The sequence below is a fragment of the Myxine glutinosa genome, chromosome 4, assembly GCF_964187855.1.
Source record: "Myxine glutinosa chromosome 4, kmMyxGlut1.1, whole genome shotgun sequence".
NCBI classification, from domain to species: Eukaryota; Metazoa; Chordata; class Myxini; order Myxiniformes; family Myxinidae; genus Myxine; species Myxine glutinosa.
Genome location: NC_136264.1, coordinates 142,441,323 through 142,467,824, shown reverse-complemented (window position 1 = coordinate 142,467,824; position 26,502 = coordinate 142,441,323). Strand labels below are relative to the sequence as shown.

The 26,502-nt window shown below is 44.0% G+C and overlaps 1 protein-coding gene across 1 annotated transcript in view; it reads left to right on the top strand.

Annotated features, from left to right (window-relative positions):
* LOC144891651 (bone morphogenetic protein receptor type-1B-like) overlaps nt 1–26,502 on the top strand; it is a 129,378-nt gene that overhangs the window by 83,584 nt on the left and 19,292 nt on the right. Inside the window, exons 3-7 of the mRNA XM_078775314.1 lie at nt 3,846–3,942; nt 4,058–4,172; nt 5,203–5,308; nt 16,778–16,883; nt 21,089–21,155. Coding sequence (XP_078631440.1) covers nt 3,846–3,942; nt 4,058–4,172; nt 5,203–5,308; nt 16,778–16,883; nt 21,089–21,155 — 491 coding nt within the window. The remainder of the gene's footprint in view (nt 1–3,845; nt 3,943–4,057; nt 4,173–5,202; nt 5,309–16,777; nt 16,884–21,088; nt 21,156–26,502) is intronic.

Here is a 26,502-nt window from a genome sequence, read left to right as displayed (position 1 = left end):
GATCGTGTTTTGTGTCGATTTTTGTCGAATTTGTGCGATATGAATTAAAACGTCTTTGAAACAGCTGTGAAACGTCTTTCCACAACCCTTCCTTAACCGATTGGAGCAGTTTATTGCCGCACAAAATGGCATTTTAACAGTTGTCTGGCTTTTAAAATCTGGGACACGTTCAAAACAAACGAGATCCGCAAAGCGAGTTGGTCGAGTCGTGCTGACCAAGATGGGACACAGTGGCTTCACTTTTCACGGAGTATGAGCGTTCTATATATTTCAATTCAGTGCGCCAGACTCGCTCACGTACTTGATCTGTGGCATAGACATGGCCATTGGGCCTTCACGGTGAAAATCGTGCGAGGCTTTTGTCCGAGTGAGCTTGAGTCGAAAGGGCGAATGTATGGGTTGGGAATGTACGGGTGTCCCTTCCCCCGCCCAGCAACGCCGGTACTGGAGGGCGTCATAGGATCGGTGAGTCTCCAAATCCGCTTCGTGCTGTTGTTGTGAAGATGCAGGACGATGTCGCGATTGTTGTGCTGCTCTCCTACCATGAGAACGGCAACGTCATTGTTGATTGGCCCTCCCCTTCCTCCCCTCCCCTTCCCCCTCCCCTCTCTCCCTCCCCTTCCCTCCACTCCCCCTTCCCCCTCCCCCTCCGTCCTCCCATTTCCCCCCCCTTCCCCTCCCCCCTCCCCCCTACCCTTCCCCCTCCCTTCCCCCTCCGTTCCCCCTCCACCCTACCCCCTCCCCTTCCCCCTCCCCTTCCCCACTCCCCTACCCCCCCTTTCCCCCCTCCCCATTCCCACCCCTTCCCCTCCCCCCTCACCCTACCCTTCCCCCTCCCTTCCCCCTCCACCCTACCCCCTTCCCTTCCCCCTCTCCCCTCCCTCTTCCCCCCTCCCCCTCTCCCTCCCCTTTCCTCTCCCCCTCCCCTTCCCCCTCCCCCCTCTATCCTCCCCCTCCCCCCTCTCCTCCCCTCCCCCCTGTTCCCCTTCCCCCTCCCCCGTTACCCTCCCCTCCCCCGCCCGGCAATGCCGGGTACTTCTGCAAGTACCTAATAATTCATGCACATGTCAAAAATTAAAGTACAAATATATAACACGAGCATGGGTACCCGGCATTGCCTGCTGTTAAAATAAATTAGAACGAGAACGCCACTCAGTAGAGCGCATACTCACGCCGTGGGTCAAGTTGGAGCCCTATCTTCCAATGGTAAAAAATCCTTCAAAAAATTCCTGGATCCGGAATAATATCCTGAGCTTCACCAAAAAATAATCAATTCTTCCTTATCCCAAGGGCAATCTTCCCACCAACTTTCATCCAAATCCGTTCAGAACTTTTCCAGATATCTCATTCACAAACACACATACGCATGCAACACACACACACACACACACACACACACACACACACACACACACACACACACACACACACACACACACAGACACAATCAAATGCATTACTCCTTGGCGGGAGTAAGTAACCAAAAGTTTTATTTTTCTATTTTTTGGGGAGCCTACAACACTTTGCTACATCCACCAAGGAATGTGATTGAGGATCATTTAATATTTCCTTTCACATACAATCACGTGAAAAAGTAAGTACACCCCATGTAAAGTTTTGACTTTTTCAACATATTTCAACATACAGCTATTAGATCTTCATTTCAACAATATTGATAGATAAAGGTGATATAATATAACAAATGTCATGAAACATTTACATTTTGTAGTCCATTGTATAATTTAAATAAACATAAATGCAAATTTCACATGTGGAAAAAGTATGTAAACCCCTACATTTATCACTTCTTTAAATACCTAAAATTAGAATCAGGTGCACCAGCTCAGGTGCAAATGATTAGAACATCGTTAGAGAGGATCTTGGAGGAACCTGTCTTATTTAAACCTCAGACATTTAGTTTGGTTTGCTCTTTGTTGTTGAAGTGTGCGGCATCACCATGTCAATGCCTAGATCAAAAGAGCTCTCTGAGGCCTTCAGAAAGAAGGTTCTAAATGCCTACGAGTCTGGGAAGGGATTTGAAAAAATCTCCAAACAATTTGAAATCAATCATTCGACTGTCCGAAAGATCATCTACAAGTGGAGAAGATTCCAAACAACTGCCAACTTGTTCAGGCCAGGCCGCCCCAGCAAGTTCAGCCCGAGAGCAGACTGCAAGTTGCTGAAAGAAGTCTCGAAGAACCCCAGAATGTCATCACGGGACCTCCAGGTAGCTCTTGCCACTGTTGATGTCAAAGTGCACGAGTCTACCATTAGAAAGAGGCTGCACAAATTTGATCTACATGGGAGGTGTGCCAGGATGAAACCTTTGCTGTCCAGAAAGAACATCAGGGCAAGACTAACGTTTGCCAATGAACACCTAGGCAAAGACCAGAACTTCTGGAACAATGTGCTCTGGACAGATGAGTTAAAGGTAGAGCTAATTGGCCACAGTACCAGAAGACGTGTTTGGCGAAAACCAAAGACAGCATTTCACCACAAGAACCTGATACCAACTGTAAAGCATGGTGGTGGAAATATTATGGTTTGGGGCAGCTTTGCTGCATCAGGGCCTGGGCAGCTCACCATCATAGAATCCACTATGAATTCTTCATTGTACCAGAGGGTGCTTGAGGATAATGTGAGGCCATCTGTCAGAAAGTTGAAGCTCAACCGAAGGTGGGCCTTGCAAGATGACAATGACCCTAAACATACCAGTAAATCCACCAAGGAATGGCTGAAAAGAAAGAAATGGAGTGTTCTGGAATGGCCAAGTCAAAGCCCGGATCTAAATCCCATCGAGATGTTGTGGGGGGATTTGAAACGAGCTGTGTATGCAAGAAACCCCTCAAACATCGCACAGCTGAAAGAATTCTGCATGGAGGAGTGGGCAAAAATTTCTCCCAGTCGATGTCAGAGACTGGTAGACAGTTATATGAAACGCCTACTTCAGGTTGTTTCTGCCAAAGGGGGCAATACCACCTATTAGAGCCAAGGGTGTACTTACTTTTTCCACATGCGAAATTTGCATTTATGTTTATTTAAATTATACAATGGACTACAAAATGTAAATGTTTCATGATATTTGTTATATTATATCACCTTTATCTATCAATATTGTTGAAATGAAGATCAAATAGCTGTATGTTGAAATATGTTGAAAAAGTCAAAACTTTACATGGGGTGTACCTACTTTTTCACGTGACTGTAGGTACAAAGGCTTTGGCACACTATAGAGCAATTTATTTTTAAATAGCCAAAAATATCCAACTTTCTTTTTCAACATTTTCAAAAATCTTTTTTGCCTGAAACACTCACCGGCACTTACGGATGAACCTCTGAAGGTTTGATCAAGATCTGTTTGGCCATCTCTGAGAAAAATGGCGACACACACACACACACACACACACGCACACACACACACACACACACACACACACACACACAAACAGCTCTCTTATACAGGGTGTTTGTGAAGTCACTGTGCAGTGGAAGTTAATTTATTTCATGGAAAGAGCTCTGAAAATAATCTTTGCACCTCCACTGTGTATTTCCCTCCTTCACGTAAGACATGTTCAACCAACAACACACGCTCTTCCATGGATAACATCTTCAATAACAAGGGAACTGAAAAAACAAACAAATAATATTAGGAAAATATAATAAACAAAGAAATATAATAAAAATAATCCAGTGCACAGTGAATTTACAGACAGCCTGTAGTATGGATCAATTTTTTTCAACGAAATGTTTGTCATTTTTCTATTCATATCCATCAACAAAGGGTTAAATGACTAATTTGTAGCATCAGCTCACGTGGTGATGCAGCAATATTATTACCTTTGCAGGACTTTTTGGACTTGTGAGCTCATCAAATATCCATAAACCACTTCTCTGTTACTGCAAAGGACACCATTCCTGCGAAGACAAACAAAATATTTGCAAGTGAGAATGTAATCCCTATTTTTCATGTAGAAATAATAATGGTATTTATAAATGCTTCATCCTATTATAAAAACAATATAATAGATCTTTATGGCTTTGTTTTCTGTTTTTAAAGAACTTCAGGACAATGCTTGGTGTCTGGGAAGAAACTTCCTGAAGGCTCAATAGCTATGGAATACAGGTGCCTCCACCCCATCTATGGCAACGTCAACTGCAACTTCGGACAAAGTGTATTCCATGCCACACACAAAATTCCTGCAAATTTGTCATATTTGTTTCTTTGTGCAGTAAAACGTCACCATCTGCGTTTTCACCACTCACGGATTTGCGTGTCCACAGTGTATGTCTTTGTATACTTATTCAACATTCGTGGGATAATGCTCCGTGTGTCCACATTTTTTTTTCCTGCCATATCTCGCTCATTTGTTGGTATACCCGGCACATCGCTTGACGCCGTGTCCTTTCACAGTGTAACAGAGCTGTGCGACTGGGAATTAATGTGTCCTCTGTTGTGTAAACATCTTGCAGTATCTGCATATCCGCTACCCTGATTTATTTGTTATTTATTTACATTTCCCTGTAATTTGTTCCTTTAATCAAGCCTCCTAAGCATGCAGTGAGTGGTGATAGGAAAGCAAATGCATAGAGACAGGAGAAATTAAGTGATGACTTTGAGTCAAAACATGGAATTGTTGGATCAGTGGGCTAGAGGTGAAACTTCAGGTTCAGAGGTGAGGTACAACAGCATTAATGAGTCCTCTGTGTGCTACATTTAGAAAACTAAGGCTAATATCCAGGCAGGTTTTTTCGGAACTATGTCCGCAAGTATTAAATTTACATTTTAAAGCTGTGACCCATTTGCAAGATAATGCTTTTGTGGGTTTGATGGATCAGAACCAGGAAAAAGTTCCTCTGAGTGGCAAAGGCTAGGCATACTTATGAGCACATGGTCCAAACCTCAGATTTTTGATCATGACCTGACCCTGGGGTATACCAACATGTATGCAAAATTTGATGGAGATCGGGCCAGCCCTGTTTTTTCCTATGATTTACCGATGTACATATTGTACATACATACAGAGAATTAACTTATTTAATATAGTAGGATTTAATTTGTGTCGTGCTCCAAAATTACCTTTATTTATATATTTTGCATCTGTGAGAGAAGGGTGATAAAACAATTTCTTACATGTTGCATCGATACTTACTTATTGGTTTGTGATGTTTAATCAATACCTTTCTCTCCCTTTCTCTACATAGCATTATAAAAGAAAGAAAGTGGTGACAAAATGCTGCAAAGATGAAAACTTCTGCAACAAGAATCTGACAATAGACGTTTCAACTCTGGAAGAGCAAAATACAATTGGTATTCCTATCAAAAAATGGCATCTAAAATATTGATCAATTGTACTGAATACATAGAATGATTTAAAAAAACCTAATCAGTTGTAACAAACTAACGACGGAAAATAAGCTGGGAACATCACTATTAATTTGGATACTCCATTGTTTCTTTTTCAAGCCTAATAGGCAAGGCTCAAACAGTATTAAGTATGCAAATATGATGGAAAATTTGATCCCCACACTCCATATGCTATGTTTTGTATGAAGCGGTCCAATACCCCTTCTTCTGCCTCTGTTCAAAGAACGCATTAAACTTTGTATCCACAATATAATATACCACACTACCAGAATAAATATTGTGCGATTATTAAAGCAAATGCTGAACAGAAAGTCATTTCCAACAAGTCAGGAGACGACGATGGTTCACGAGCGAGCGGTATTCAATGACAAAGGACGGACTATAACCGAAACAGGCCCGGACAGGCCAGGCCCGGAAATGTCAAAACGAAGGTTACTGACCTTGAAATGAGATAGAAAATAATGTATAATCAGTTATGAGGTTAGTTAGCTACACAATACCGAAAATTCGGTGAAAAATGAAATGAATGAAAAAAATAATAATAAATAAATAAAATGGGAAAAAAATGAAACATTGAGCTCCGTGGGGCTAGACACATGACATTGGCCTAACCAAACATCGAAACCCCTGTCAGATTCCACCAAACCCCTCGGAGAAGATGTAGCTTGAACTCGATTACCCCCTAAAAAGACATATTTTTCGGGCGTGGCTCCGCCCACAATGGGCACAATACGCCCACTCTAGGTAGGACACAACTAGATCATGATATCAACCTCCCACCCAAGTTTCATACGAAACCAGATGATATCATCGGGTAGTTATGCTGCGGACAGACAGACACACAGACACACACACAGACAGACCCACACACATGACGAATATAGTGGTCACTTGATAACTCGTGAACCAAAAACAGAGCAGCATTATTAGAGCAATTATGGAATCCTATTTTATGAAAATATTGTATTGGTGAGAAATACAATTCAAGAACAAACCCTTTTAATCGAGCATTTATATTTGAAATACTTATACATTCAGTAAATATGAATACCAAAATGCAGTGTGGTACCCATAGCGTGTTTTCTGTCCAGAACCAAGAAGAGATAAAAGCTTCACAAACTAGAACGGAACTCGTCGAGCGCATAGTCTAGCCTTGCACGTTCATTCTGAACAAAAATACCATCGTTAACTGAACACGTTACTTCTGAATTATGGCCCACTACTATTATGGCCCATATACTCGTATCATCCATGCATCCTATTATGTCACTTAGTTTCTTGGCATGGGTTGTGAATGTCATAAATTTAATTCTTCACTCACATCGTGTCGTAGATCAGTTACAGATTTTCAGAAGTTTCAGATTTTTGGACAAGGATTTCAATTCAACCAATTATGGGTGGAATACCACTTCATCGATGGCATCATAGTAATCAAACCTACATACCTCATGAGGAGTATGGCAAGTTTAGTTTTTTCCCATTGAGCAGTTTAGGATAATTATTTTTTCTTTTTTTCTCTTTAATCCAATATGGCTGCTATACCATGTAACCATGGAGAGTCGCTCATATGTTTAAAGTTTTGCATCGATCGGACAAGCAGTTGCAGAGAAACATTTTTCAAACGAAGATATATGGATGCTGACACACACACACACACACACACACACACACACACACACACACACACACACACACACACACACACACACACACACACACACACACACACACACACACACTGCAGTAGTCTCCCATCTCCTTCAGGCGAGACTAATAAACGACTCAGATCAAAAAAAAAAATCTCACATCTGCAGGTAGTGGACAAAAAAAATGGAAACACCAGCAGAATATCACTTAGTAGGGCGTTGGACCACCATGTGCATCTAGTATAGGATGGATACGAGGTGGCATGGAGGCAACAAGGTTCTGGAAGTGTTCTGCAGGAACCATTCTTCCACAAGAAAGTCCTCCAATTCACGTCGGTTTGATGGAAGTGGAAACCGCTGTCTTAGCCGCATCTCTTGATCGTCCACAAAAGCTCTATGGGGTTGATTGAGGTAATAGTTATGTTTGGGTGGCCATAAATGTGCCCTGGGAATGCACAATCCCATTATAACACTACGCCCATGGAACTATCTCGTCTGCTGAATGTGGCTTTCTTATAAATATATAGTTTATAAGAATTTCTCTGTTCTTATCCGTTTCGTTCTTATTTGTTCGTTCGTTCTTTGACCACGTTGTTCGTGATCACGTGTTCACGTCAGTAAAAAAATGTTTCATCTGTCCCCTGAAGAATGGTATTCTGTCATATTCTATAACACTTTTTTCTTCTTGTTCTATAAAAGGATGCTTTCGACTTGCTCACCAAATCTATTCATTCCAAAAAAAAATTCCATCTCTTACAGCTACAGTGCCTCTTTCATTCATTCCCTAAACTCTCCAGAACTCCACCCATCCTTCAGCGTCCTCAAACGTATTTTTGACTCGAAGGTCTCAAGAAACTCATTTTGCAAGAAATGTTCGTTTCCCATTAATCGTACATTTTTCAAAATCCACCGCTCACCCCTCCCCTCCAAATCTTCCCCATCACCCATCCCTTTCAAATCTTCTCCCTTGCCCCTCCCCTCCAAATCTTCCCCATCACCCATCCCTTTCAGATCTCCCCCCTTGCCCCTTCCCTCCTAAACTCCCCCCACGCCCCTCCCCTCTGAGACCCTCCCTCACTCCTCCCCTCCTAGACTCCCCTCTCACCCCTCCTCCTCAAAGCGTCCTCCCCGCTTCTTCCCCCTTCCAACTCTCACCTTCATCTCCCTCAACCTTCTGCCTCACTCTTCCCCCTCCTCAAACAACACCTTACTGCGCCTCACCCAATCACCATCAAACCTTTTGTCCGCCCCATTCTTCCCTTTCTCCAAGCTGTTCTGAAATCTCTGACACACCTTCAACAGCTCTCCCTACCTCTTCCTCCTCTTCCACATCATACCCTACCGCTCCCCCCCCCCCCTGTTCTGTATCCGATGCTCCCCCTTCCTCCTCTTTAACAGTATGGACCTCAAACATCCGGGGCCTTCGCTCAAACTTGACTGATCTCTCCATACAGGTTGCTTCTGACAAACCAGACGTGATCTGCTTAACAGAAACTTTCCTCCTTCATGATGTCTCTGATTCCTTGGTATCTCTCCCAGGTTACTCCCTCCTCCGGTATGATAGACCTGAGCCTCGTCCTGGAGGGGGGGGGGGGGGGGGGGTTGCTATCTATATAAAAAACTCTCTTCCTCACTCGCCCTGCACTGCCCTCTCTCCACCTCACCCCCAGGAATACCTTTGGCTACGGCTTCCCCTTCGCTCCCACCTTTTGTTCATATGTGTGTTGTACCGTCCACCAAACAGTGATGACTCCATCTACATCTCGCTGTCTGATAACATGGACCAACTTCTATCTACCCATCCCAACTCTCTCTTCCTCATATGTGGTGATTTCAATTGTCACCATGCCAGTTGGCTGGGTGTGGGTACCTCTCTCACCAGCCATGGCTCTTCAGCAAAGGACTTCTGTGACTCACTGGGACTGACGCAATCTGTCAATTTCCCGACCCGGATCTCAATCAACGGAGCATCTTCTCTTTAGTCCGTGGGCTGAGTAGGGTTTACATGCACCCCCCCCCCCCACAACTTAACTTCCCGGGTATGTCCATGTACCCCCCACCCTAGGGGTTAGGAAAAACCATGTTAACAGAAAAAAACTCATTCCCAAGGTACCTCCCACGCATATTTTGATGTTACCCCCCCTGTGTCAGTGATTTCCGAAAATTAGGGGTAGGCGAAATTCAAATGGCCATAATTTTTTACCTAGTCATCCTATGGTTGCATATGACCCCTCAAAATGTTTGTCCTGGGACACTCTTTACAATGATATGTGTTATATGCAAATGAGGTCACTAATGAGGTCACCAGAGGTCAAACTAAGGGGGGAATGAGTTTTTTTTCTGTTAACATGTTTTTTCCTAACCCCTAAGGTGGGGGGTACATGGACATACCCGGGAAGTTAAGTTGTGGGGGGGGGGGGGGGGGGGGGTGCATGTAAACCCTACTCAGCCCACGGACTACTTCTGGACTTGGTTATGACTAACTTCCCTGAAAATGTCTGCTGCTCTTCTTCTGCTCCAATCGGCTCATCTGACCATGTGCTTGTTAAAGTGGACATCTCTCTGACCATTCTCAGAGAGCCTCATCAGCGTCGACGAGTCTGCCCATTTCACTCAGGCCAACTGGCATGGTCTTCAAGCAGCCATTAATCATCTGGACTGGTCTCCCATCTCTACCGCCTCTGACATCAACTCATCCTGGGAATTCTTCCAAAGTAAACTGCTCTCTCTCATGCACAGATTGATCCCATCTCGTCTTCAGTTGTCATACCCTTCCTCCCGTCCATGGTACAGGGAATCTTGTGGTGAGGCTATTGCCCAGAAACAACTTGCTTTCGTCTCCTGGAAAGCAAATCCAAAGGAAGGAAATCTCATTTCCTTTCACAAAGCCCGAAACAAGTGTGTGTCCACCCTCAGGAGAGCCAGGAAACAATATCTCTCCGTTCTCAGGACAGAACTCTCTTATCTGTCTCCCTCTTCCAAATCCTGGTGGCGTCTGGTCAAATCTGTTTCTGGCGTTTGTTCCCCCTCCATCCCCTCCCTCACCTCAAACGGCCACACGGCTGACTCCGTGCGTGAAAAAGCTGAATGCCTCAACTCTGTGTTTGCCTCTAAATCTTGTGTCCCAAACCCATCCCTCTCTGTACCCACCATACCCAGTCGTACCCAGCTGCTCCTGGACTCTGTGTCCTTTCCTCCTGACAAGGTGGAAAAGTTTCTGTCAACCCTCGACTCTGATTCTGCAACTGGACCTGACGGCATCAGCCCACGGGTCCTAAAATCCTGTTCTTCTGCTCTTTCACTCCCTCTCTCTGTTCTCTTCACACTCTCTTTTGCTCAAGGTCATTTGCCATCTGCTTGGAAATCTGCCAACATCACCGCTTTGCACAAAAAAGGTGCAAAAACAGATCCCAGCAACTACAGACCAATCAGCCTTCTCTCAATTATCAGTAAAGTCATGGAATCCATCATTGCTTCAGATATGAAATCTTTCCTCTTCTCCAATGGCTTGATCTCTGATCATCAATTTGGTTTCAGACCTGGTCACTCTACTCTGGACATGCTGCTACTGCTTTCTCAGCAATGGATGGAGGTCCGCAAATCCAAACAGGAAATTAGAGCTGTCTCCCTTGACATATCACGTGCCTTCGAGACGGTCTGGCACCCCGCTCTGCTCACCAAACTCTCCTCTGTTGGTATCCATGGAAATCTCCACGCATGGCTGGTGGACTTCCTCTCTAGTCATAGTCAACGTGTGGCCCTGAATGGGTTTCTCTCATCTCCTCTTCCTGTTCAGGCTGGAGTTCCCCAAGGTAGTGTTCTGGGCCCTGTGCTTTTTCTGGTCTTCATCAATGATCTCTCTGACTCTCTTGAAAATCCTCTCTATCTCTTTGCTGACGACTCTACTCTCTGTCGCTCTATTCCTCATCCCTCAGATCGGCAGTCTGCAGCCTCCTCACTCTCTGCAGACCTGGACAAAATCACAGACTGGGCAAACAAGTGGAACATGTCTTTCAATCCTGACAAATCTCACACTCTTACGATGTCTCTCCGAAAAGACCGACTGGACAACCCTCCCATCTACTTTCTGAATAATCCTCTCCAAGAAGTTCTGTCACTCAAACTTTTGGGTCTCACTATCTGCCATGATCTTTCCTGGGAAAACCACATTTCAAATCTGGCCTCCAAAGCCAGTCACCGACTGGGCATCCTCCGTCGTGCGAAGTCCTTCCTTGGCACACCTGAGCTCCTCACCACGTACAAGGGTTTCATCCGCAGCTCAATGGAATACTGCTCTCCCCTCTGGGCTGGTGCTCCTGCCTCACATCTAGCTCGTCTTCACGCTGTTGAAAGCAAATCATTCAGAATCATTGGAATCTCCCGCGATGAAGCTAACTCCAAGGGCCTCTCACTCACTCACCGCAGGCAGGTTGGTGGTCTTTCCGTCTTCTACCGACTCCTTTCTGGCCTTGCCCCCCCAGCTCTCTCTCGGCTCTGTCCCGCAAATATTCCTACAGGTCGCACAAGATCTGCCTGCAACCCTCTTATGGTTAAACTGCCAAAATCAAAACTCTCTGCTCACCTTCACTCCTTCATACCTCTTTTCTCTCGCCTCTGGAACAAACTCCCTCACTCTCTTCAATCCCACTCCACCCTCCAGGTCTTTAAAACAGCTGTTCACCACCATCTCTTATCTTCCCCCATCCAAAACCTTGATCTTTTCTATCCCCGATAATTTCACCCCAATTCCACTTTTTGAAATACCAACTTCTGTCCTGGAAGTCCTTGGTGTCCTTGTGTTTTATACTCCTCCCACCCCCCCCTTCCCACGCCTCCTCCCCCCAAGCCCTCTCCCTCCCACACATCTCCCTGCTCTTAAATGTTGTGTGCTCTCAAGTGTTTGTGTGCTTCCCATTCTCTTGTCTTCCGCTCCCTCTTTTTATATATTTTGTTTGTCTGTTTGATTTGTTTGTGAAGTAAATGTCAGCTCTTTCACGAGCCTCGATTCAGTATACAAAAAAAACAAACAAACAAAAAAAAACATTGCACTTTCTAGGAACGCATCCACGACATGAAGTGGAAATTTGCTGTAGTGCGTTTTCAATTAATAATTGTACAATTTATCTGAAAACAAAAACAAGGATTTCATCACGGAAAAAAGTGGAAGGTTTTAGACTGGCAAAGTCAATCTCCTGATTTAAATCTAAAGGAGCATGCTTTTCACTTGTCGAAGAGGAGACTAAAGTCAGAAACCCCCCCAAACAAACAACAATTGAAAATGGCTCCAGGAAAGGCTTGGAAAAGAATCTCAAAGATAGCTACCAAGAGTTTGTTGACGTCAATGGGTCACAGGCTTGATGCAGTTATTGCATGTGAGGGTTATGCAACCAAATACTAACTATTATACGACTTTAATTTACTTTAAGTTAATCTCTTCCAATGCTTATGCTTATCAAAATAAGGGTGGGGGGACTGAACATAAAAAGTGTTTTTGTTCTACAATGGTAAAACATACACGTATAGAAATACCAAGAAATATAAGCTGATCTTCTGTACTCTTGCCTCATGTCTTCTTTTGATATCAAATGAAAAATTATTGAGTATATAGCAATAATAACAAATTTGACTTCCCTACTCCAATACTTGTGAAGGGTGCTATATGTATGTATGTACATGCGTATTGTTATGAAAATTAGGGGTAGAGGAATATCTAGATCCAGGTAGATCTGCATAGGTAGGTGTCCGGCTGTCGTGAGAGGGAACCTCACCTGTAATAAGTTCTGTGTTTAGCCCGTATGTCGGAATAAGTGCGTATCTTCGTCCCCCGCTATGAGGGGGCGGGGCATGTTAAGTAGAATTCGGGAATATGCTAACTCCATTGTGTGTCGTTGCCTCTGTGAGCATCCCAGTGTCCCTTATGGCAATACATCCTATAGACACTTAGATAGGCCCTTAGTGCACCACATTAATTAAATAATTTCCCCGCCGCCACAATGACTTTGGAAGAGCCAACAGGCAGCAGCCGCGCAGTACGCCACCATGGCGACAAACATCGTGCCAGGCAGAGAGCTTCCCCATGATTGGAGGGTAAAGCAGGACTTGTGGTTGGCCACCAGCAGATGGCATTACCAGGGGGCAGGAGGCGCTCGGCCAATGGGAGGACGGCACGCAGTGAGAAGATTCGAGAAGTCGAGGGGCACCGCGCTGGTTGGGGTAGAGGAGGGCTGACGTCATACCGCGAGTGACAAAACAACTGGCTCGCCAGCATTTTGCTCTTCTCGTTTTGGCTTCGTTCCTGCCCGGGCCTTCCTTCTGTTTTGCCTTTCCTTCCCGCTTGGACCTGCCTTCTGCCCTTGCTTTCATTCCCGGTTGGAGTTCGCTTTGATAGATGGTGGAAAGACATTGGAGCGCCGACGATTATCTTCCCCGGCGTTCACTTGCGGACGGCGAGCGCACGAGCTGCAGTAGCCCGGAGACCATTGCACACTCACTCGCTTGGCGCGAGAGGCCTGGTGAACGGGGGTTGGCTGGTGGAATGCCAGCAGACGGGACCGAGTGGTTCGCGCTGACCAGAGCCGCGTCGGAAGGTGCCTGATCGACCCGACGCTACACTGCCAGGCACAGATAAGACGCACCACAGTTCACAAACACGACGAGACATTTATTTTATCCAATCTCCCATTGTTTGTATCCGAAGTGTGAGTGGGGATGTCCCAACCTAAGTTCTAGTTTGATCATCGCGTTTCCCTGTCCCGATATTTGTTTTGAATAAACCCTTTTATTACTTTCCTTTTCATTCCAAATCCCGTGTTCGTGTGAGATTAATTTGCAGGGTTGACGATTGCTCGGATCGCGTCAGGTAAATTCCCGCTTCTTCCTCCCGTGCTTGCATAGTTAAATCCGCAATTGATCGTCGCCTCGGAGTTAAAGCTCGGGCAGGCTATCCGCGATCCCACGGTCTTAACCGAGGGTATTCGCACGACAGTAGGTAGCTGAAACTCCAGTGATTGCATTCTTCATAAATTAAAATGAGCACATGACATTTTTGGAGAAACTTAAGCTAGATTTAAATTGTAAAGATATATGCACACACCAAATAATTTAATTTGAAATTAATTAAATAATGCAACTATCACAGAACATGGTTATAGCTAAATTTATCTATAATATTGTCGTGTGTCTACCCTGTAGTGAACACCGCAGGGCGACACGGCTGACCAAACGAGCTTCAACTCCAAGGCGTTCAATCCAATAATGACGGTATTCTTTACACACTAGGGAAAGGAGAATGACGAACTTACCTGGACGGCTTCCACCTGACATCTTCGCACTCGGATAATCAATTCCAAGCCAACACAGGATTAAAATATACAAAAATACCGGCTTTATTACAAAAATAAGAAAATCCCAGTAACAAAGACTGCACGATAAAAACAAACAAACTGTGATAAAACTGTCCTAAACAGGACGTCCCCCTCAGACCCGAATACAGACAAAGGGAAATATAAAGGAACCAAAATAAATGTGTTTTTCATTGTGGGCACTTAGCCAAACAGTTCAATCTTGGTTTCATCAGACCACAGAATCTTGTTTCTCACAGTCTGCGAGTCCTTTAGGTGCGTTTTTGCAAACTTCAAGCAGGCTTTCATGTGTCTTTCACTGAGGAGAGGCTTCTGTCTGGCCACTCTACCATAAAGCCCAGATCGGTGGAGTGTTGCAGTGATGGTTGTCCTTCTGGAAGTTTCTCCCATCTCCACACAGGATCTCGGGAGCTCAGCCAGAGTGACCATCGGGTTCTTGGTCACCTCTCTTACCAAGGCCCTTCTCCCCCGATTGCTCAGTTTGGCCGGGCGGCCAGCTCTAGGAAGAGTCCTGGTTGTTCCAAACTTCTTCCATTTAAGAATTATGGAGGCCACTGTGCTCTTGGGAACCTTCAATGCAGCAGAGATTTTTTTTTGTTGGCTTCCCCAGATCTGTGCCTCGACACAATCCTGTCTCTGAGCCCTGCAGGCAGTTCCTTCGACCTCATGGCTTGGTTTTTGCTCTGATATGCATTGTCAGCTGTGAGACCTTATATCGACAGGTGCGTGCCTTTCCAAATCATGTCCAATCAATTGAATTTACCACAGGTGGACTCCAATCAAGGTGTAGAAACATCTCAAAGATGATCAAGAGAAATGGGAAGCACCTGAGCTAAATTTCAAGTGTCATAGCAAAGGGTCTGAATACTTATGTCAATGTGATATTTCAGTTTTTTATTTTTAATAAACTGCAAAACTTTCTAAAATCCTGTTTTCTCTTTGTCATTATGGGGTATTGAGTGTAAATTGATGAGGGAAAAAAAATGAATTTCAACGATTTCAGCATAAGGCTGCAACATAAGAAAAAGTGAAAAAGTGAAGGGTTCTGTGTACTTTCTGAATGCACTTTATGTATACTTGGCAAAAAAAGAAACGCAAGTTTTTATGTCAAACCCTACCCTAACCCTAACCCTAACCCTAACAACTAACCCCAACAACTACCCTAACCCTACCCTAACCATAACCCTACCCTAACCATAACCCTACCCTAACAACCCTACCCTACCCAACCCTACCCAACCCTACCCAACCCTAACCCTACCCTACCCTAACCCTACCCCAACCCTACCCTAACCCTACCCTAACCCTACCCTACCCTAACCCTACCCCAACCCTACCCTAACCCTACCCTACCCTACCCTACCCTAACCCTACCCTAACAACTCGTGGCATTGTCGTCTGCTGAGTGAATTCGGTTCAAGCCTCCATGGACCATAGACTACCACAGGAACGTCAACATTCTTATGCAATTTAGCCTTGGAAGCCACAGTAAGTGATTGTTTGAAAATCCATTCAACCCCCATTGTGGTGGTTCAGTGAGGCATGACGCTCAAGAAATGTGGTTGAAAATACAGGTGCTTAAAATGGTATTACAAATCTTTGTCATTGATAAATTTGTGCACAACAATGCACATTAAAAAAATGCGTCTTATCAACTTGCGTTTCTTTTTTTGCCAAGTATACATCAAGATGGCTACATGACATTCGGAGCATACTACCTATTCAATTCTACCTTGACTAAGGTAATCATTGCTTACCCCCTACAAACGTAACAATATAATATTATTAATATTTATCTGTGGCTAAAATATAATATTTATCTGTGGAAATCACAGAAACCACAAAATAAAATGTATCTGTGGGAACCCTTGGTAGACGGGCACTTCAGTTAGTAGGCCTATACACAAAAAATCTGTCAATTTGAGTGGTCAGAACACAATCTTAAGTAAACAGAGAAATATCACAGGATTTAACTTTTGCCAGCATGGTGGTAGTGTCCATTGGATATCTATACAGCCCGACATTATTTTATACATAACACAATAATTTTGTAAATTTTGCCCCAATCTATTCATTTATGGGAGTGGGTCAATTATTATGTCAACGCCTTGCATATTTACTTTCCCATTACATTTGGTATTATACTGTAGAAGTAGAAAAATAAAATAGACTGTCAATTTGAAATGATGTGTAAAGGGCTATATAGAGAGGCAAGAGAGAGTAAGATATAAAAACACAAATTTCATCATTGTACTGTTAAGTCTTGTTTAAAAAAAATCTCAGACCATTTACTTCATAATCACCCTTCATGCATTAGGTTATCATGTTGGACTATGGAGATGCTATTTCATCTGCAATCTTTCTCAATTTCTCCCTTTAATGATGCCATATACAATCTGTTCCAGGAACATCTTTTCCCAGAAGACCAAGGAATCAAAACATTCTGGAGTGGCTTCCGTTAGGATTGTCACTGATATTATTCATCATTTTTGTTTATTTCCTCATCCAAAGGTAAGCTTTATCGACGATTTCAAGTCTTATGGATGATTTAACAATGTTCCCAGTTTGCTTGCTTGATCCCATTAAGTTTTGGTCATCACAACAATTATTGGAAATCAAATCATATACTGGCATCGAGAAAGAGTGGAGTGGTTTTATTGAATCTTACTATAATTCACCAAATGTCCATCTGTCTGTCTGTCTGTCCGTCTGTTCGAAGGTACTGCAAAAACGGCTGAACCGATTGCAACGATATTTTGGGTGGGTAATCCTGGGATCTCCTGGAGTAAAATAGGCTGTATTGTTTTCCCAATTTCAGCTTTGGCCTCCAGCATTTTCAGGTTTGGACTCCCGCATAACGTTATTTTCCCGGGTGCCGCACAAACGGCTGCACCGATTGGACTCGGTGACCTCGGACAAAGACCTTTTATAAGGGCATGGGCTGAATCCCTGCTTGAGAGAATGCCAACCCCCTCCCTGCTATTATGGTCGTCTCTCCAACTCACAATCCCATGAGATATGTGGAAAGGACGACCCAAAACCAATTATCTTATTTTTGATTCGTATATAAACATCATTAAAAGTAAATAATGACCTCGGCCAAAGTTCAAACGACATGAGTTTAATCTCTACATGAGAGAATTCCACATAGCTATTTGGGCGGTGTATACGCTAACAGATCGCTGTCTCCATCGATCTTGCCAAGGCCGTAACACCTATCGGCCCAAAATACTTTTAACTGTTGACTTGGTAGTTTTTACAATGAAGGAAACATTAACAATGTTGTTAAAAGTTTATTTTGTGATTAATTTGTGATTGGAATTATGTTGTTTGGAATGAAAAAAGAGATATCGAGTTCAAGTAAATGACGACATGCCATGATGGTTTCTACTTTCCAAACGTGAACTTCGCGGATTGCCATATGCAGTTTCGCCACGGACCCACAATCGATGTTTCTATACGTGAACGTACCCATTTGTTTGCGAACGGGTACGTTTTTCATGGAAGTCCTTCACAAACTTGCTGTCCATGTCTGACATGTGACTGAGGGTGCTACAGGAATGTGGAATTTATTGGTTTCGTGCTTTAGCATTCGCCATATCTGCATTGCCTGTTTGCTTCTGGCCTCCCACCCGTGCGTACCATGGGTATCTCACTAGTGGTCATAATTTAAAATTGAGTGACTCTTCAAAAGTATGAGTGTGTGTTGAAAAGTAATGCCTTCTATTTCTTTTCTTCAAAACAGGAAAAGACATTCGAATGAAACAAAGCACAGTCCATGCATTAGTTCTTCCTGCCACACGTTCAAGAGTTTTGTGATTGTTTGTTTTACGAAGTTTTGTGATTGTTTGTTTTACGAAGTTTTGTGATTCTGACACTGGATGCCTCAGTGCTATATTAGTCAAGTGACGATGACAGAGGGCAGCACGATGTTGTCTGTGGTGTGAAGCTTGAAGCATTGTAGATGACTGTTGGGATGACTGACTGGAGATGACTTGAGATGAAAGTTGGGTGCGCCATTACATGAAAGCCCACAGAATCTTTTTTCTCACAATCGGAGAGTCCTTTAGGTGCTTTATTGCAAACTCCAAGCGGGCTTTCATGTGTCTTTCACTGAGGAGAGGCTTCCGTCTGGCCACTCTGCCATAAAGCCCAGATCGGTGGAGTGTTGCAGGTTTTTTTTGTTTTTTTTTGTATACAGAGTCGAGCCTCGTGAAATAACTAACATTTATCAAACAAACAAATCAAACAAACAAGCAAACAAAGTATATAAAAAGAGGAGCAGTCGACAAGATGGGGAGAGAAGGGGAGGAAGCACACAAACACAACATTTGAGAGCAGGGACATCGGGAGATGTGTGGGAGGGAGAGGGCCTGGGGGGGGGGGGCAGGATAGGTATTAAACGCAAGGACACCAAGGACTTCCAGGAAAGAAGTGGGCACCTCAAAAAGTGGATTTGGGGTGAAATTAGCGGGGGTAGAAAAGATCAAGGTTTTGGATTGGGGAAGATAAGAGATGGTGGTGAACAGCCGTTTTAAAAACCTGGAGGGAGGAGTGGGATTGAAGCGAGTGACGGAGTTTGTTCCAGAGGCGGGAGAAAAGAGGAATGAAGGAGTGAAGGTGAGCAGAGAGTCTTGATTTTGGCAGTTTAACCATAAGAGGGTTGCTGGCAGATCTTGTGCGACCTGTAGGAATATTTGGGGGACAGAGCCCAGAGAGAGCTGGGGAGCAAGGCCGGAGAGGAGTCGGTAGAAGACGGAAAGACCACCAACCTGCCTGCGGTGAGTAAGTAAAAGGCCCTCGGAGATAGCGTCATCGCGGGAGATTCCAATGATTCTGAATGCTTTGGTTTCAACAGCGTGAAGACGAGCTAGGTGTGAGGCAGGAGCACCAGCCCAGAGGGGAGAGCAGTATTCCATTGAGCTGCGGATGAAAGCCTTGTATGTGGTGAGGAGCTCAGGTGTGCCAAGGAAGGACTTCGCACAACGGAGGATGCCCAGTCGGCGACTGGCTTTGGAGGCCAGCTTGGAAATGTGGTTTTCCCAGGAAAGATCATGGCAGAAAGTGAGACCCAAAAGCTTGAGTGACAGAACTTCTTGGAGAGGATTATTCAGAAAGTATATGGGAGGGTTTTCCAGTTGGTCTTTTCGGAGAGACATCGTAAGAGTGTGAGATTTGTCAGGATTGAAAGACATGTTCCACTTGTTTGCCCAGTCTGTGATTTTGTCCAGGTCTGCAGAGAGTGAGGAGGCTGCAGACTGCCGATCTGAGGGATGAGGAATGGAGCGGCAGAGAGTGGAGTCATCAGCAAAGAGAAAGAGAGGATTTTCAAGAGAGTCAGAGAGATCATTGATGAAGACCAGAAAAAGCACAGGGCCCAGAACACTGCCTTGGGGAACTCCAGCCTGAACAGGAAGAGGAGATGAGAGAAACCCATTCAGGGCCACATGTTGACTACGACTAGAGAGGACGTCCGCCAGCCATGCGTGGAGATTTCCATGGATACCAAAGGAGGAGAGTTTGGTGAGCGGAGCGGGGTGCCAGACCATATCGAAGGCACGTGATATGTCGAGGGAGACAGCTCTAATTTCCTGTTTGGCATTGAGAACCTCCATCCATTGTTGAGACAGCAGAAGCAGCATGTCCAGAGTAGAGTGACCTGGTCTGAAACCAAATTGATGATCAGAGATCAAGCCATTGGAGAAGAGGAAAGATTTCATATCCGAAGCAATGATGGATTCCATGACTTTGCTGATAATTGGGAGAAGGCTGATTGGTCTGTAGTTGCTAGGATCTGTTTTTGCACCTTTTTTGTGCAAAGCGGTGATGGTTGTCCTTCTGGAAGTTTCTCTCATCTCCACACAGGATCTCTGGAGCTCAGCCAGAGTGACCATCGGGTTCTTGGTCACCTCTACTACCAAGGCCCTTCTCCCCCGATTGCTCAGTTTGGCCGGGCGGCCAGCTCTAGGAAGAGTCCTGGTTGTTCCAAACTTCTTCCATTTAAGAATTATGGAGGCCACTGTGCTCTTGGGAACCTTCAATGCAGCAGAAATTTTTTGTAGGCTTCCCCAAATCTGTGCTTCGACACAATTCTGTCTCTGAGCTCTGCAGGCAGTTCCTTCGACCACATGGCTTGGTTTTGCTCTGATATGTATTGTCAGCTGTGAGACCTTATATAGAGAGTTGTGTGCCTTTCCCAATCATGTCAAATCAATTAATTTACCACAGGTGGACTCCAATCAAGGTGTATAAAACATCTCAAAGATGATCAAGAGAAATGGGAGGCACCTGAGCTAAATTTCAAGTGTCATCGCAAAGGGTCTGAATACTTATGTCAATGTGATATTTCAGTTTTTTCTTTTTAATAAATTTGCAAAACTTTCTAAAATCCTGTTTTCTCTTTGTCATTATGGGGTATTGAGTGTAGATTGATGAGGGAAAAAATGAATTTCAACGATTTCAGCATAAGGCTGCAACATAACAAAATGTGAAAAAGTGAAGGGGTCTGAATACTTTCTGAATGCACTGTATATCTGAAGAGGAAGAGAAGTGGTCACTTATCGTGTCCTCTTGGCCAACCCAATAAGTTTGGAATTAATTGTGGCCATTAAAGTATTAGTTGTAGTTGTAGTTTTAGTTTGATAATCAATAATATGTGACAGATAAAACAACTGAGGGAGAAAGTAATTATTTTTGCGGTGTGTTTTGTACGACAGAATACGACCTTGTTTGGAGCTTGCTATGAAAAAGTCCTATTGGAGACCATATTCACCATGTAAAAAGGTATTATGCATATCGATGTGCAATAAAATGTTCAACAATTTGGCAAAGTACGCATCGCCTGTCGAACATAAGACTTGCTTGTGACATGCAAAGGTGATGGCCTAAAATGTTCTCATGCCAAAGTTTATATATTTATATATATATATATTGTTACGTTTGTGGGGGTAGCAATGGAATACCTTAGGCCAGGTAAGATTGTATAGGGTAGTGTGCTCCGAACGTCGCCAAGAAGAAGAAACCTTCCTGTAACTTAGTAGGGCCGGATGTCGCGTAAGTGTATATTTGTCTCCATGCGAGGGGTGGAGCTATGTTAATTAGTTAGGGTATAAGGGTATATTCCCTGTGTGTGGTTGCCTCTGTGGTTTCCCCTTTGTTCCTTATGGCAGTTACAACACCAGCCATGCGATCAACGCCTACAATTAAATAACATAATCGCCGACCGGATCCGAACACTATTTGGCACCACCCAGCCGAGTCCTCTCAAGGGGCGTCAAGAAGTGGCCGTGAGGCCACACCCCGAAGAACGATTGGGTAAAGAATGTTGGGGTGAGTGGGTGGCGCTCGTTGATTGGAATGTGTGATGTCATCATCGAACGTTCGAGCACCAGAGACAAAAAGGACACGTCCTGCCATTTTCGCTCTCTTGGTTCGTGGCTTTCATTGCAGGCGGTCACAGTTTATATGCTCTTGGTTCCGACATTTATTACGGACAGCACACTTCGCATTCGCTCTTTTGTGCTGGGTTAGTGACAAGCAGTCTCGCAGTTTATACACTCTCTTGGTCCTGGCTTCCATCGCGTACAGTCACATTTACTCTCTTCTGTCCTGGCCTTCATTGCGAGCAGACGCATCCTTCTCTTTCCTCTCCTTGGTGTTGGCTCGTGACGGCTGCGTTTCGTGCCATGTGCACCTGGGAAGTCCGGGACGATCGGAGCTCGGTGCAGCCAAACGAGAAGGACATGGGAGAAGCTCTGGCCTGTTTGCTTCGCATCGGCGGCAGGCGGTGAACGTGACTTTGCGCCAACGTGCGTTTTCCTGCGCAGGGACGCGGGACCGGTGATGGCCCGGGACGGTCAAGGACGCCAAGCTGAGTACCAAGCAAACACTACACACCACATTTTTACTTTCATTTATTTCTCCCTGTGCCTGTATTTGAGTCTGTATGGAGAATCCCTTGGTTAGGAATTTAGTGTCATTGATTTTTATTAAACCCTTCAATTGTTGACTTTCAATTCCTTGTCTTGTCCTTTTATTTGTTTGTGGGAATCGGATAACCCTTCTCGCGTCTTGCCGTACAGGTAAGGACCCTGCTGCCCTCCAATTACCCCCCCCCCCCCCCGTGTCACTACTGCCATAGTTGAGTGTACGCCTCAGAGTTAAAGCTCGGTTGGCCATCCGTCACCCTGCTGTGTTCACTACAGGGGAGACACACAACATATATATTGTTGTGGTTTTTAGAACCCTCCACTTTGTAAATATTGTAATATCCCTTATAAATAATCCCCTGTAAATATTCCCACTTTTGTGTAAAGGCCAAAGGTCGCACCCTAGTTAGGTCATATTGCAACACGTAGGACACCATAGGCTCTTCTTTAGTAATTTCATTAGTATGTGTTTCAGGTAAGGATCTGTTCCCAATAGTTGAATCTGCGTTGTATTAATTAAATAAGAGTAGGCCCCCTTGTCAATTCATATTGCGGCGTAGCCTTCCTCCAAATTGTGTTCCTTGGCTTGCCAGTAGCGTTCGCTGCCTGGCTCAGCCGCCATTGAACACGAGGTCAGGCTTGGAGAAGAAGGGGACGGGGCGGCAAGAACGAGGTGTGGCCACGTCAACTCACCACCAGGGCGTGGCCGGTAAGCCCCCACCAGCCAACCAGGGCTGAGGTGAGCTCGTTAATAGGCGTGGCTCGATGAAGCGCGGCTTGATTTCTAAGTGGGTTATAAAAGCGCAAGCGCCAAGCCCTCTCATGGAGATGCGCGAGGGGAGGCCATTGATGACAGACTGCGCTGGGGGATGCTGATTGTGAACGAACTGCGCGGGGCGCGCTCGATTGAATGTCACGTTGTTGGAGCGACCTGCGTGAGGGTACCCTCTGAGACGAACGTTGGGCGAGAGAGAGTTGGCACGAAGATTACGTACGCGGCATCCCAGTCCCCCGCATAATTATAAGGTCCGGTCGCGCGCCAACGACACCAGCTGCCTGCCATTCTTCGCGGCGGACCCGGAGCCTGGAACCATCTGCTTGGACCCTTCTCTTCCTTCCCACCACCACCACCCCATTCATGTAAATGTGTTTGTATTGTCCTGGGCGTGTTATATAAGAGTGTATAAGGTTGCCCTATGTCCTTTTATTTCCTTCTTTTGTATATTCTTGCCTTTCGTTTCCTCTTTTAGTGTAGTTAATAAATCATATTTGTTCTTTCCTTACCTTTTGGTTTCCTCTCGTCCAATTGTCTTTGTCTTTTCCCCATTGAGTATCTGTGGCACGATTAGAACCTCTCAGAATCAGGTTAGTTTTATTGCTAACGGCTCGAGCTTTGGATTGCTAAACCGCTCGGCAATCTTCCATCTTGTCCGTGGCTCGAGCAGAAGTATCGTCCTGCTTTGCGGAGAGGTTGGCAAAGGTATCTGGGAACCCGTTGACCAGTCACCCTGGTCAATCTCAACCCCCGCAAAGGAGCGCGATATCTTCTAGGACTCGGACGGCCAGCTTAATAGACGAGGGGATTAAACCCCCCTCGGTAAGGGGAGCGCCGTAATTCGAGATCTGCAACAATATATATATATATATATATATATATATATGTGTGTGTGTGTGTGTGTGTGTGTGTGTGTGTGTGTGTGTGTGTGTGTGTGTGTGTGTGTGTGTGTGTATGCGTGTAATATAAATAAATATATAAATAAATTGACTCCCATGAACATTTGTACAAATAATCATAATCATACAGACTAGCTGTCAAATTAAGCAGTAACTTAAAAGGCTGACAGCCCTTTTATAATTTCACAACTACAACTACATGAGCACAATATCACAAAAAGAAAATTAATTGAAGGTCCTCTTGCCCTCATTATGCCTGTTAAATTATTTGGCACGACGTGATGGACAATTTTGCATACTGTATACAAGTGGGATTTTGCATAACAACATTTTTTAGGTGAGAAAAGGAATATAATATGTCAGCTGTGAAGTCAATTCAATAAAATAATTCAGTAAGGATTAAGATTTAAAAGTATTTTCTGCACAGATTTTTAAAGTGGTATATTGATCTCAATTTTAGGATATAAAGTGGTGGATAATTCCAGATGTTGGGACCGGAGTATCTCGTCAATTTGTGGGCCATTACAGTTTTTGAATTCAAAGGGTGATATTTCGTGGACAGTCTCGTGGGAGAGGAGTGAACATTTTTGTTAAACTGGAGCATATAGGAAAAAGATGTGAGCAGTTGACTAGAATTCAGTCGGAACATGAAAAGGGCATTTTGTAATAACTATATTTTATTTATTAGTTCCACCGAAGGTTATGTTTTCACCCCTGTTTGTTTGTTTGTGAACAAGATATCTCAAAAAGTTATGGACGGATTCGGCCAAAACTGTATGGACGGATTAGATATGGGAGAGGACGAATCAATTCGATTTTGATGAAGACCCGAATACGGATCCGGATACGGAAAAAATTCACATAACTTTAATACGGTTGCGTTTTTCATGAAACATCCAGGTATTACAATATAATATGTGGGGTAGTATTATTCGAATTATACAATATGAATAACACATTAAGAGGCAAATAATATTTCAAGTTGGAGTGTGGCAATACTGCATGAACTCAATTTTATGATCTGTGCCTCCTTTAATGTTTTATTTACATTTCCTGCAAAGCAGCAGGGCTTTTTCTCATGTAATAAACCTGCTGTATTTTATAGCCACTTTTATGACTTTTAAGTGAGTTGGAAAAATTGACTTTTAAGTTGGAAAAACACCTAAAGATAGTGGGAGGTTAAAAATATGTACTAGGGAAGTAAGAATGTTACCTATGATTCACTTTAATAGACTTGTACTGATTTCATCAGGACCAACAGAGTAACTCAATTTCAGTGACCTTACAATGTCCACTATCTCAAAGTAATCCCTCAGTTTTAAGAAAATTAATTTATTTTGCATGTGTGCGAAGTATTGCTAAAAAATCAGTCCCATGATGGGAATTGAATTGTGGAGTGTCTGGGAATTTTGGGAATGGGAGGAGATCAATCAAATGGAATCATGAGAATGGGAATTGTGGAGTCAGATATTTAATTATTGTGTGTGGGAAGAGTGACAGGACGAAATAGAACAGTGAAGGAATAAACTTGGTAGAGTCAGGACGAGCTCTTTCCCAATGTGTCACATTAATAATGGTAGTCGAGAACTACAGAGCAGAAAATGCAAAATAATCGGCTTTATTTGCTGAAAAATGGCAAAAACGAGGTGTTCACACACAAAAGGCTGTTGGGCATGGTAAGGGCTTGTGGAGTTTGGAGAGTCGCAAACTCGATTGAGAAGGATTCGGGCTATGAAGTATAATATTGTTTCAGATATGGCTTAGGGGTTAAATGGCAATAAATGAAATTGGAAATTGACGATTTATGTGGCCTTGACCTTTTGACCTATTTAATTGACCTTAACTCTCTGGAGTCTACAAGCCGATTCTATCGGCTTCACGCATGCGCCGAAATGTCTACAAGCCGAATTTATCAGCTCTAACCGCATTTAAATTTACTGCGCAATTACCGCCTTCTGGATTCGATGTGCGTAATATATAATAATAATAATAATAATAATAATAATAATAATAGTAGTAGACTCCAGAGGGTTAAACAATAGGCTTCCAGTTTGTCACTACCACTACCAGGTGGTTAAATTTTATGAAGATCGGAGTAAAAATGCAACCTGTAGGCGATTGACATACAGACAAAGAGACAGACAAACAGACAGACAGACAGACATGGGTGAAAACATAACCTCTCCACCAGAAAAAAACAAATAAACAAACAGAATAAGCATTTTATTATATAGGAAAAGATGATATAAGGATTTTTTTCATGCCTCCGCCGACGAAGTCGCCGGAGGCATTATGTTTTCAGGTTGTCCGTCCGGCTGTCCGTCCGTCCGTCTGTCCATCCATCCGTCTGTCTGTCTGTCCACATGTTTTAATGTACTAGCATTTACTCTCTGTCGTTCTGACCGTGATGGCAGAATGGGAGGAGTTGCACTTTGTGTTTGAGATGATATCAACTCTCGGCAAGTGTTTTGGGGTCACGAGGTCAAAGGTCAAATTTCATGTTAGGTAAAAATCCTGTTACCACGATA